The following is a 14,328-nucleotide window of genomic DNA, read 5'->3' as shown; positions in this document are numbered from 1 at the left end:
TGACAACGTGTAACTGACTGTATGTGTATACTGACAAGTGTAACTGAGTGTATGTGAATACTGACAATGTGTAACTGAGTGTATGTAATTACTGACAATGTCTAACTGACTGTATGTGAATACTGACAATGTGTAACTGAGTGTATGTGTATACTGACAATGTGTAACTGAGTGTATGTGAATACTGACAATGTGTAACTGACTGTATGTGAATACTGACAATGTGTAACTGACTGTATGTGAATACTGACAATGTGTTACTGACTGCATGTGAATACTGACAATGTGTAACTGACTGTATGTGAATACTGACAATGTGTAACTGACTGCATGTGAATACTGACAATGTGTAACTGAGTGTATGTAATTACTGACAATGTCTAACTGACTGTATGTGAATACTGACAATGTGTAACTGAGTGTATGTGAATACTGACAATGTGTAACTGACTGTATGTGAATACTGACAATGTGTAACTGACTGCATGTGTATACTGACAATGTGTCACTGAGTGTATGTGAATACTGACAATGTGTAACTGAGTGTATGTGAATACTGACAATGTGTAACTGAGTGTATGTAATTACTGACAATGTCTAACTGACTGCATGTGTATACTGACAATGTGTAACTGAGTGTATGTAATTACTGACAATGTCTAACTGACTGCATGTGAATACTGACAACGTGTAACTGATTGTATGTGTATACTGACAATGTGTCACTGAGTGTATGTGAATACTGACAATGTGTAACTGAGTGCATGTGTATACTGACAATGTGTAACTGAGTGTATGTGAATACTTACTTATGTTTTATCTTCCTCTAGTTCTCTGTAATAACAATATATCAGAATCAGAGGGGGTGCTTGAGGCCCCGGATTATGCTGGTGGATCCTTTTTTGGGGGTCTTGACTGTACATACAGCGTGTCTGTATATCTGGGATATGGAGTGGAGATACGGGTAAGTAGATTAGGGTCTGGGAAATTACATACTTGTCTAGGTTGGAAAAATAATAAAGTTCTTTACGTTCAACCTTAAATGAAAGTGATAGAGAGGAGCAAATAGAATAGAGAGAGGTCGTATCAAACCCAGAATGGATGGCACACACCTGTGTAAAAATCAGACTCTCTGCGCCCCTGGAATATGTGAAGGTATTACTGTGTAATGTAATATATACGGTTTCCTATTGTCTCTTTTTTCTGAATTCCTTCTGCCGATATACATAGCCCTCATTCCGTGGTCGAATATACAAATATTGATGGCAGCTCTTATCTAATTCGATCATCTATAACTTATATTTGATCTTAAATAAAGAATTACAAAATAAAAATCGGACTAGGCAAAAAAAAAAAACACAAAAAAATAAAAAATAAACCCACTCTGTCTGATTTTAGGGTTAACCCCAGGAAAAACCTGGACTACCAGAGGTTAAGGGATATCACTAGCGGGATTCCTGTCATATAATTTGCTCAAAAAGCCAATTAGAAGGCAATAGAATAAATGGATTATTTAATACCATGACAAAGAGCAGAGTGTCTAGCCCCATTGATATTACTCAGTGTAGCTGCGCATGTCACAGAGTCCACAGAACAGAAACATTCCACTTATTCACTTACTTGGGGAACACGCCAACCGTGGGCTCAAAATAGCCCGACTGGAAGAATTCTCCAATCCTGTTTTTGTAGTTTGGCTGCTGTATCACAATGTTAACAAGACCTAACTGCTTTACCCTTTATAGGGAGGGAGAGAGTTATATCGTAATTTCTATATCTCTTGATGTTATGGGAGAGACTTTACACAGTTTAGTAAATTGTACGTGGATGTTCAGATAACCAGCTGTTAAATAACTTATGGTGACGTGCAAGTCATTCAACTGGCAGAGCATCGTATGGGTTCTAGTCTCCAGTCTACCCTTTTCCCAGCCCTGGTTTAGAACATGGGTGCTCCAGAACAACACAGGACCTATACATGTGTCTTTATGGTGAGATGTTGTATTTACATAGCCATGTAGTTAAAATGAAGGGTAAGGCGCAGTAGACTGTTCATGAGCTTCTCCTTGTGTGCGTCGTAGGTGGAGAAGTTGAACCTGTCCAAGGACGAAGTTCTGAGTGTGGAGGGACTCGAAGAAGACCGCCGCTACCTTCTGGCCAATGAAACGCTAATGGCTGAGGGCCAGGTGATCCGCAGCCCAACCAATCATATATCAGTGCGCTTCCAAACTTATCGTACCACCAACCCAGGGGCCTTTAAACTGCGTTACCAAGGTAATGGGGCAAAAATGTGTATTATACACAAAGCATGCCGACCACATTAAAACACACGCAGAGCCATGTCTCCTGTATTGTGATTACTGCTCTCTGTATTGAACACATTGACAGACACATGATGATTAAACATTTTTCCAACCTGTAGCGTTTGTCCTGAGCTGCGTATTTCCCGCACGGCCAGAGAATGGGGAGGTAACCGTCACAGACCTGCACCCTGGGGGTGCAGCCAATTTTCGCTGTGCCCCTGGTTTTACTCTAAAAGGTGGGAATTCATTGGTCTGCCTCAATATCACACGACCGCAGTGGAGTGGGAACCCACCTGTGTGTGCAGGTGAGCTGGATACATAAACAATACCATACATATCATCACATTCTATCTTAAAAAAGGGGCTTATTAACTAAACTATGAAATGTGGAGATTTGTTAAGGGAATTGTACATTTAATGCCACAATAGCTGAGCTACAGAATTGCAGTCTTTCCAATATGGATAATTTTACCTAAAATGTGCAATTCTCTGTGTAAAAGTGAGAAAAGTAGTTATTATCTACAAAATGCTCCTGGAAAACGTCAAAATGTTACTGGAAAGCATTAAAACACTTACTGTATATTGCTCCAACCAGAGAGGTGATTTATTACTGAAATTCATTTAGATCATTTTATTGTGCTTCAGTTATCTCTACTGAACAAAAAGTTCCAATGGAAGGAAAGTCATTTAAAAATAAAATCAGAACTGCAACTTTTTGTTCTCTTGCATAGAGCCGTTTACGTAACAGTGTTCATTTATAAAATCTCTGGTGAAATTTGCACTTTTTGTAAAAGTAAAAAAAAAGGTCACAGCTCAACCGTTTCCGGTTTGTGGAGTGTCCTTTTAAAACATTCTCCAATATGATGGTTCCCTGGGATCTAGAGGTTTTGAGATTTTGGGGTGCATTAAACCAACGAGGGATAAATCTCTGGGTCTCCTTCCTTAGCATCCTGTGGAGGAATCATTCGAAATGCCACAGTGGGGCGCATTGTATCGCCTGATGTTTCTGGTAACCATGGAAACAATCTTAGCTGCCACTGGCTGATTGAGGCGGCAGAGGGACAGCGGCTTCACCTGCATTTTGAGAGGGTGTCATTAGATGAAGATAATGACAGGTAGGTGGCTAATACTTTGGAGGGGTGTGTCTATGTTATGGCTCTGTCTTTATTTCCCTAACATGTTCTCTGTCTCCCCCTGCAGGCTGGTGGTTCGCTCAGGTAGCTCGCCATTATCGCCACTGGCGTATGATTCGGATATAGATGACGCCCCAGAGAGAGGTCTCCTGAGCGACGCACAGTCCTTTTACATTGAGCTTGTCTCGGAGAATGCCGTCGTCCCATTACTTCTCAGCTTACGCTATGAAGGTGACCGTCTCTAATATTGCTTTCCAACTCCCTGTTTCTCTCACAATTATATTCTGTCATTTCTCAGTGCCCTCGTATTGTTACCCTATCTCGGTGCTCTATCTCTGGGTTACCTTGTAGTGTTATCCCTGTCTCTGTGCTCTATCTCTGGGTTACCTTGTAGTGTTATCCCTGTCTCTGTGCTCTATCTCCGGGTTACCTTGTAGTGTTATCCCTGTCTCAGTGCTCTATCTCTGGGTTACCTTGTAGTGTTATCCCTGTCTCGGTGCTCTATCTCTGGGTTACCTTGTAGTGTTATCCCTGTCTCGGTGCTCTATCTCTGGGTTACCTTGTAGTGTTATCCCTGTCTCGGTGCTCTATCTCCGGGTTACCTTGTAGTGTTATCCCTGTCTTGGTGCTCTATCTCCGGGTTACCTTGTAGTGTTATCTCTGTGTCGGTGCTCTATCTCTGGGTTACCTTGTAGTGTTATCCCTGTCTCGGTGCTCTATCTGTGGGTTACCTTGTAGTGTTATCCCTGTCTCTGTGCTCTATCTCTGGGTTACCTTGTAGTGTTATCCCTGTCTCTGTGCTCTATCTCTGGGTTACCTTGTAGTGTTATCCCTGTCTCTGTGCTCTATCTCTGGGTTACCTTGTAGTGTTATCCCTGTCTCTGTGCTCCATCTCTGGGTTACCTTGTAGTGTTATCCCTGTCTCGGTGCTCCATCTCTGGGTTACCTTGTAGTGTTATCCCTGTCTCGGTGCTCTAACTCTGGGTTACCTTGTAGTGTTATCCCTGTCTCGGTGCTCTATCTCTGGGTTACCTTGTAGTGTTATCCCTGTCTCAGTGCTCTATCTCGGGGTTACCTTGTAGTGTTATCCCTGTCTCTGTGCTCTATCTCTGGGTTACCTTGTAGTCTTATCCCTGTCTCTGTGCTCTATCTCCGGGTTACCTTGTAGTGTTATCCCTGTCTCGGTGCTCCATCTCTGGGTTACCTTGTAGTGTTATCCCTGTCTCGGTGCTCTAACTCTGGGTTACCTTGTAGTGTTATCCCTGTCTCGGTGCTCTATCTCCGGGTTACCTTGTAGTGTTATCCCTGTCTCAGTGCTCTATCTCGGGGTTACCTTGTAGTGTTATCCCTGTCTCTGTGCTCTATCTCTGGGTTACCTTGTAGTGTTATCCCTGTCTCGGTGCTCTATCTCCGGGTTACCTTGTAGTGTTATCCCTGTCTCTGTGCTCTATCTCTGGATTACATTGTAGTGTTATCCCTGTCTCTGTGCTCCATCTCTGGGTTACCTTGTAGTGTTATCCCTGTCTCAGTGCTCTATCTCGGGGTTACCTTGCAGTGTTATCCCTGTCTCGGTGCTCTATCTCTGGGTATTGTTATCGTTGTCGCAGTGCTGAGTTACATAGTTTCACAGGCTGAAAATAGGCATGTGTTAATCAAGTTCAGGCTTTTCCAGATCTGTTGTGGTTGTTGATCCAAAAGAAGACAAAAACTATATTCTCAAGAGCTTTCCAAATTTGCAAGAAACTAGGAAAAAAATTCTTCTTGACCCCAGAATGGCAGTTGATCTCTCCTTGGATCAAGGAGCAGTTACCCCACATTTTTAAAATTATATGCCTGAATAATATCTTTTCATCCGGTTGCTATTTAAACATTTGTACAGACTCTGATAAAACCACATATTCAGGCAGATAATTCCAAATCCTTATTGCTGTTACAGTAAAAAAAAAAAATCCTTTTATTTGCATTAGGTGAAATCTCCTTTCTTCCAGTCTGATTGGAAGAAAGGAAATGTTCTATGTATAGACCTGTTTATGAACAGATTTCCAGACAGTGTTTTTTTATGGGTGCCCGCATATATTTGTATAATGCTATCATGTCCGCCCTGAGGCGCTGTGGTGACTTAAAATGTAAACTTAATGTTATTGCTTTTTAGTTCTGTTGACTCTCTGTTTGTAGTTTTATATCTGAAATAGTGCTTTGTATCATAGCTAGGTTGTCGTTACTCTTTTATCTGCTTTAGATCTCATGCTAGCTTGCAGTGGTTATTATTGACTCTATGCTTTAGATCTCTATTTAGCAGTGGCTAGTGCTCTTTCCCTGACTCTATGCTTTAGATCTCTATCTATCTAGCAGCAGTTAGTGGTCTTTCCCTGACTATAGGCTTTAGATCTCTAGCTAGCTAGCAGCAGTTAGTTCTCTTTCCCGACTCTACGCTTTAGATCTCTAGCTAGCAGCAGTTAGTTCTCTTTCCCCGACTCTATGCTTTAGATCTCTAGCTAGCAGCAGTTAGTTCTCTTTCTCTGACTCTATGCTTTAGATCTCTAGCTAGCAGCGGTTAGAGCTCTTTCTCTGACTCTATGCTTTAGATCTCTATCTAGCTAGCAGCAGTTAGTGCTCTTTCTCTGACTCTATGCTTTAGATCTCTATCTAGCAGCAGTTAGTTCTCTTTATCTGACTCTATGCTTTAGATCTCTATCTAGCTAGCAGTTAGTTCTCTTTCCCTGACTCAATGCTTTAGATCTCTAGCTAGCAGCAGTTAGTTCTCTTTCCCTGACTCTATGCTTTAGATCTCTAGCTCCCTAGCTAGCAGCAGTTAGTTCTCTTTCTCTGACTCTATGCTTTAGATCTCTATCTAGCAGCAGTTAGTTCTCTTTATCTGACTCTATGCTTTAGATCTCTATCTAGCAGCAGTTAGTTCTCTTTCCCTGACTCTATGCTTTAGATCTCTAGCTACCTAGCTAGCAGCAGTTAGTGCTCTTTCCCTGACTCTATGCTTTAGATCTCTATCTAGCTAGCAGCAGTTAGTGCTCTTTCCCTGACTCTATGCTTTAGATCTCTAGCTAGCAGCAGTTAGTTCTCTTTCTCTGACTCTATGCTTTAGATCTCTAGCTACCTAGCTAGCAGCAGTTAGTGCTCTTTCCCTGACTCTATGCTTTATATCTCTATCTAGCTAGCTGCAGTTAGTGCTCTTTCTCTGACTCTATGCTTTAGATCTCTATCTAGCAGCAGTTAGTGCTCTTTCTCTGACTCTATGCTTTAGATCTCTATCTAGCAGCAGTTAGTGGTCTTTCCCTGACTCTATGCTTTAGATCTCTATCTAGCAGCAGTTAGTGGTCTTTCCTTGACTCTATGCTTTAGATCTCTAGCTAGCAGCAGTTAGTTCTCTTTCTCTGACTCTATACTTTAGATCTCTAGCTAGCAGCAGTTAGTTCTCTTTCCCTGACTCTATGCTTTAGATCTCTAGCTAGCAGCAGTTAGTTCTCTTTCTCTGACTCAATGCTTTAGATCTCTATCTAGCAGCAGTTAGTGGTCTTTCCTTGACTCTATGCTTTAGATCTCTATCTAGCTAGCAGCAGTTAGTTCTCTTTCTCTGACTCTATGCTTTAGATCTCTAGCTCGCAGCAGTTAGTTCTCTTTCCCTGACTCTATGCTTTAGATCTCTAGCTAGCAGCAGTTAGTTCTCTTTCTCTGACTCTATGCTTTAGATCTCTATCTAGCAGCAGTTAGTGGTCTTTCCTTGACTCTATTCTTTAGATCTCTATCTAGCTAGCAGCAGTTAGTTCTCTTTCTCTGACTCTATGCTTTAGATCTCTAGCTCGCAGCAGTTAGTTCTCTTTCCCTGACTCTATGCTTTCGATCTCTAGCTAGCAGCAGTTAGTTCTCTTTCTCTGACTCTATGCTTTAGATCTCTATCTAGCAGCAGTTAGTTCTCTTTCTCTGACTCTATGCTTAAGATCTCTATCTAGTTAGCAGCAGTTAGTGCTCTTTCTCTGACTCTATGCTTTAGATCTCTAGCTAGCAGCAAAAAGTGCTCTTTCTCTGACTCTATGCTTTAAATCTCTATCTAGCTAGCAGCAGTTAGTGCTCTTTCCCTGTCTCTATGCTTTAGATCTCTATCTAGCAGCAGTTAGTTATTTCTCTGACTCTATGCTTTAGATCTCTATCTAGCTAGCAGCAGTTAGTTCTTTTTCTCTGACTCTATGCTTTAGATCTCTAGCTAGCAGCAGTTAGTGCTCTTTCCCTGACTCTATGCTTTAGATCTCTAGCTAGCAGTAGTTAGTGCTCTTTCCCTAACTCTATGCTTTAGAACTCTAGCTAGCTAGCAGCAGTTAGTGCTATTTCCCTGACTCTATGCTTTAGATCTTTAGCTAGCAGCAGTTAGTGCTCTTTCACTGACTCTATGCTTTAGATCTCTAGCTAGCAGCAGTTAGTGCTCTTTCCCTGACTCTATGCTTTAGATCTCTAGCTACCTAGCTAGCAGTGGTTAGTGCTCTTTCTCTGACTCTATGCTTTAGATCTCTAGCTAGCAGCAGTTAGTTCTCTTTCTCTGACTCTATGCTTTAGATCTCTAACTAGCAGCAGTTAGTTCTCTTTCTCTGACTCTATGCTTTAGATCTCTAGCTAGCAGTAGTTAGTGCTCTTTCGCTGACTCTATGCTTTAGATCTCCATCTAGCTAGCAGCAGTTAGTTCTCTTTCCCTGACTCTATGCTTTAGATCTCTATCTAGCTAGCAGCAGTTAGTTCTCTTTCCCTGACTCTATGCTTTAGATCTCTAGCTAGCAGCAGTTAGTGGTCTTTCCCTGACTCTATGCTTTAGATCTCTAGCTAGCTAGCAGCAGTTAGTGCTCTTTCCCTGACTCTTTGCTTTAGATCTCTAGCTAGCAGCAGTTAGTTCTCTTTCCCTGACTCTTTGCTTTAGATCTCTAGCTAGCAGCAGTTAGTTCTCTTTCCCTGACTCTATGCTTAAGATCTCTATCTAGCTAGCAGCAGTTAGTGCTCTTTCTCTGACTCTATGCTTTAGATCTCTAGCTAGCAGCAGTTAGTGCTATTTCTCTGACTCTATGCTTTAGATCTCTAGCTAGCAGCAGTTAGTTCTCTTTCCCTGACTCTTTGCTTTAGATCTCTAGCTAGCAGCAGTTAGTTCTCTTTCCCTGACTCTATGCTTAAGATCTCTATCTAGCAGCAGTTAGTGCTCTTTCTCTGACTCTATGCTTTAGATCTCTAGCTAGCAGCAGTTAGTGCTCTTTCTCTGACTCTATGCTTTAGATCTCTATCTAGCAGCAGTTAGTTCTCTTTCCCTGACTCTATGCTTTAGATCTCTATCTAGCAGCAGTTAGTTCTCTTTCCCTGACTCTATGCTTAAGATCTCTAGCTAGCAGCAGTTAGTTCTCTTTCCCTGACTCTATGCTTTAGATCTCTAGCTAGCAGCAGTTAGTTCTCGTTCCCTGACTCTATGCTTTAGATCTCTATCTAGCTAGCAGCAGTTAGTGCTCTTTCCCTGACTCTATGCTTAAGATCTCTATCTAGCAGCAGTTAGTGCTCTTTCCCTCACTCTATGCTTTAGATCTCTAGCTAGCAGCAGTTAGTTCTCTTTCCCTGACTCTATGCTTAAGATCTCTATCTAGCTAGCAGCAGTTAGTGCTCTTTCCCTGACTCTATGCTTTAGATCTCTATCTAGCAGCAGTTAGTGCTCTTTCCCTGACTCTATGCTTTAGATCTCTATCTAGCAGCAGTTAGTGCTCTTTCCCTGACTCTATGCTTTAGATCTCTATCTAGCAGCAGTTAGTGCTCTTTCCCTGACTCTATGCTTTAGATCTCTATCTAGCAGCAGTTAGTGCTCTTTCCCTGACTCTATGCTTTAGATCTCTAGCTAGCAGCAGTTAGTGCTCTTTCCCTGACTCTATGCTTTAGATCTCTATCTAGCTAGCAGCGGTTAGTGCTCTTTCCCTGATTTTATGGTCTGCGGTCACTCTTCTCTGCAGTATTTAGTGTCTCATGGCCATATGATACTGTTTTCTTTCTCTTGCAGTTTTCTCCGAGTCTCGTTGCTATGAGCCATTCCTGGCCCATGGAAATTTTAGCACCACGGATCCACTTTTTGGTCCTGGGGCGCTGGTGTCATTCTCCTGTAATGCAGGCTACATGCTGGAGCAGGGTCCACCTGTGATAGAGTGCGTTGATCCCGCCGATCCTCACTGGAACGAGAGCGAGCCTGTGTGCAAAGGTAAGAGCCCGTGGGACAAATTATCTGGATTAAATCTGTACAGAGCAGTAGGAGAATCCGTGTCCTTGGTCTGAGAGCGGCTGGTTCTGATTAATTGTCCAAAGCAGGACAGGAATGACTGGCAGGAGCAGATGGAGTTTCAGAATGCTGAATGTGGAGATATGGCCCTAGATACAAGAGAGGGTAGATGTGTATTAAGCATAGCCTTGTACCTCCAGGGAGGGGAAATACAGAGACAGAACTCATAACCTAAAACGAGCTTGGTGCCAGGGAGCCACAGACAACACAAACATAGGTTAGGGCAGTCAAACTATTGTACCCCCCCAACTGCCCTGGGTGCAGCGGGACAGTCCTACAATAGGACTCTGGAGACAAGTCTGCATGATGCCCAGCTAGAACCTGCCCATCCTTGAACTCTCTCACACTAAGCTAACTGATCTCAGCAGGGAGCCCATACAAGAGCTCTTCCATAGCTCACTGTGCGTGGCCTCCGCAGAGCGCAGAGCGAGGACTGAGTGCCCTCCATGATGTCACTCCTCTTTTTCTGATCAGTTTGCCCTTGTTGCATCACTGACTTGTCCTGTGCTCATACCTGCTGGTATTGAAAGGTATAAATAACAGAAACGTCAGAAAATATGGATTAGTATAACACAAGCCAAGTCAAAATGACTAAAGCACATACGGGCCCAGAACATGGAGAGCGGGGTTTATACACGGTTTACATAACAGATTGCTCTCCAAATAGACTGCTTGTAAGAGCCGCCAACCAAGACAGACCCAGGAGAGCCCTGTACACAATAGTAAAATAACAGGATTGCTAGAGACAAAAGGAACAACTTTCAGATAATGGAGGTTTGCGAAAAAGTGCAGATCAAAATAACAAACATTACAAAAATACTCTCCAAGTATTGAATAAAAATGGCTTTCATATCAAGATAAAAACAATGAACGAGGTCACGTAAAAAACATTTCATTGCATAATGTGACCTGACTGACTCTCTCATCTGGTTTTATCTCTGAGATTGTCGTCATCTCATCTCAAACTGTGACCTATTGCCCTGTTCCTACAAAATGTGCCCCACGCGTTTCGCGACTTAATTACGGAGCAGTAAATTTGAATGTGCAGCTCTCGGAAATCTCTGCATGCGCTAGTTGCCATGGTAACTAATGTGGGGCACGGTGTTAACTCTTGACTGTTCTAAATCACAGGAAACAGTCGTGTTAAATGCAAATTAGAAAATGCTGGATATTCAGAATGATGTAAATACATAGGTTAAAAATTCCATTATTTATAGGAGATTTGATATTTGGGAATATCAGGTCCAATATCAATGCCTTAAACGCCATAATATCTATTAATAAGTCCTTACTTATGTTTTGTTTTTCTGTGTAATTAAGGATTTATTAATAGATATTATGGCGTTTGAGCCACTAATACTGGACCTTATATTTGAGATTTGCGTTAATACCCCTGCAGCAGAATTAAGATGGTGCGATTTCCTCCTTGTCAGGCATGTGAAGACCGGGAGGTTTCTCCTTACTGGTACTTGGAAATAAACCAGAAGAATGCAACAGATACAAAGAAAAACAAGAAGAGGAAGAAATTCCATACAATTCTTAAAGGGACACTATGAACACTATAATCGTAAAAAAAATCTTTGAAGTGATTATGGTGTCTGGAGCCCCTGGCACATTGTTAAGCCATTTTTGAATGGTATAATACTGAATGAGAGTTCCTCTGTGCTGCACTGGTTATAACTGCGTGGAACCTACTATACTGGACAATTACTGCTTGCAGTTACATTAATGAGAAGGAAGTTGTAAGCGACACAGAGCAATCACAGAGAAACTCTGCTCTATGGGAGGATCCTACACGTGTTACCTCACATGGCATTATATACCAGGAGTATACCATGAGCATACCAAACTCATCCCACCCGCTAGGGCAGCACAGAAACAAAATGCCAGCCGGTCCTCACTGACTCCAGACAGGTGTTTCAACCTTCATCAGTCTTCATCAGTGAGGTGTGGCCAGTGCCGCTCTAAGCGCAGTAAGCATGGTGTCCTTGGAAACTCTAAAAATATACAAAGAAAACGAAACAGAACCTATGAAACAAACCCAGAAAACAGACACATTAACAATTAGGCTTTGTTCTAGAGTTGTATCTGCTGCACCCACTGGGGGCGCTGTCGTCTAGCGGCAATCTGTGTCAATCCCTTAGTATTGTTTTGTCTTTCCTGGCAGCACTGTGCGGTGGGGAGATTTCTGAGCCCGCAGGTATGATCCTGTCTCCAGACTGGCCGCAGAATTATGGGAAAGGTCAGGACTGCGTGTGGGGCATCCATGTGCAAGAGGACCGGAGAGTTCTGCTGGAGATCGAGATGTGAGATTGCTTCACAAATAGCAGATATACAAATATATAAATATAACATACAGAGCAACATATATAACATACAGAGCAACATATATAACATACAGAGCAACATATATAACATACAGAGCAACATATATAACATACATACAGCAACATATATAGCATACAGAGCAACATATATAACATACATACAGCAACATATATAACATACAGAGCAACATATATAACATACATACAGCAACATATATAACATACATACAGCAACATATATAACATACAGAGCAACATATATAACATACATACAGCAACATATATAACATACAGAGCAACATATATAACATACAGAGCAACATATATAACATACAGAGCAACATATATAACATACATACAGCAACATATATAACATACAGAGCAACATATATAACATACAGAGCAACATATATAACATACATACAGCAACATATATAACATACAGAGCAACATATATAACATACAGAGCAACATATATAACATACAGAGCAACATATATAACATACAGAGCAACATATATAACATACAGAGCAACATATATAACATACATACAGCAACATATATAACATACAGAGCAACATATATAACATACAGAGCAACATATATAACATACATACAGCAACATATATAACATACAGAGCAACATATATAACATACAGAGCAACATATATAACATACAGAGCAACATATATAACATACATACAGCAACATATATAACATACAGAGCAACATATATAACATACAGAGCAACATATATAACATACAGAGCAACATATATAACATACAGAGCAACATATATAACATACATACAGCAACATATATAACATACAGAGCAACATATATAACATACAGAGCAACATATATAACATACATACAGCAACATATATATAACGTTTAGCGCAACAATGAGAATGCTACAAATAAGAGACATCACTCGTTTTTTGCTTAAAGAAAGAATACACATGTATAATTTTCATTCTGGACGTACAAGTAAATATATTAATACACACAATGATTTAATAACGTCAAGACATACTCTATGGATTTTATAAACATGCTCCATATGACTTGCGTATTCCGTTTAGCATTTCACCCTGATATTTGAGCTTTCCTGGTCCGTTTGTAACAAGCACTATGTAAAAAATAACTAGAGATTATTCTAAACTGATAACTGTGTGTAATTGGTTTTAAAATTCAAATTCTCTCATCCGTGTATCAGGAAGGGGAAACATGCTCCAATGCAGCTATCCTTTCTGCTGGGCTCTGTAGGCCGGCATTGGTAATTCCTTTGTCCCATTTAGGCTCAGGCACTATGCAATGAATTATGGGGAACTGAAAACATAATTATCCAACATGTCTGTTGCAGAGTTTTGATTTTTTTCCAAATCATCTATTTTGGCCTAAATCTTGCAGTTTGGTTTCCAATTAGTGATAATTCATTACGTAGTGAATAAATTGTGTATTTTTCTGCTCGAAAGTAAGGCGTGAGGACGCAGGTACATAGTAAATCTGCTCCGTGTAATTATAGTGTAGCGGGTACTCCTATTTGTAATACATGCAGAAACACGCTAACAATACACGTGGTATATCCCATTTACAGTATGGCAATATGTGTCTTTTTTCCATGTCACTCAGACTGAACATACGGCGCAGTGACGCATTGACAGTCTATGATGGTGATGACCTCACTGCGCGAGTCCTCGGACAGTACATGGGAGTCCATCAGCGGTTCAACCTCTTCTCCTCCGCCAACGATGTCACATTACAGTTCCAGTCTGATCCGAACGATCCTGTGTTCAGCATGAGCCAAGGATTCATCATTCACTTCAAAGGTATCAGTAGCTCCATGACCAGCACTATCCCCACTGCTCGGGCTCCCACTATACCGTGCCACCACTGTACCCTGTCCCCGACTGCACCCTGCCACCACTGCACCGTCTCCTACTATACCCTGCCATCACTGCACCGCCCCCCATTATACCCTATCACTGCACCGCCCCCACTATACCCTGCCATCACTGCACCGCCCCCATTATACCCTGCTATCACTGCACCGCCCCCACTATACCCTGCCACCACTGCACCGCCCCCACTATACCCTGCCACCACTGTACCCTGTCCCCGACTGCACCCTGCCACCACTGCACCGTCTCCTACTATACCCTGCCATCACTGCACCGCCCCCCCTTATACCCTGCCATTACTGCACCGCCCCCACTATACCCTGCCACCACTGCACCGCCCCCACTATACCCTGCCACCACTGTACC

The 14,328-nt window shown here is 41.8% G+C and overlaps 1 protein-coding gene across 1 annotated transcript in view; it reads left to right on the top strand.

The window, feature by feature from the left end:
• The window catches only part of SEZ6L2 (seizure related 6 homolog like 2), a 43,161-nt gene that overhangs the window by 19,974 nt on the left and 8,859 nt on the right, over positions 1-14,328 (top strand). Inside the window, exons 4-11 of the mRNA XM_063430823.1 lie at positions 831-964; positions 2,076-2,268; positions 2,417-2,602; positions 3,244-3,412; positions 3,498-3,661; positions 9,459-9,653; positions 11,899-12,037; positions 13,694-13,890. Coding sequence (XP_063286893.1) covers positions 831-964; positions 2,076-2,268; positions 2,417-2,602; positions 3,244-3,412; positions 3,498-3,661; positions 9,459-9,653; positions 11,899-12,037; positions 13,694-13,890 — 1,377 coding nt within the window. The remainder of the gene's footprint in view (positions 1-830; positions 965-2,075; positions 2,269-2,416; positions 2,603-3,243; positions 3,413-3,497; positions 3,662-9,458; positions 9,654-11,898; positions 12,038-13,693; positions 13,891-14,328) is intronic.

This window comes from Pelobates fuscus, chromosome 8 (genome assembly GCF_036172605.1).
Source record: "Pelobates fuscus isolate aPelFus1 chromosome 8, aPelFus1.pri, whole genome shotgun sequence".
Classification (NCBI taxonomy): Eukaryota; Metazoa; Chordata; class Amphibia; order Anura; family Pelobatidae; genus Pelobates; species Pelobates fuscus.
The sequence above is the reverse complement of the archived record's forward strand: the minus strand, read 5'-3'. Positions and strand labels throughout refer to the sequence as shown.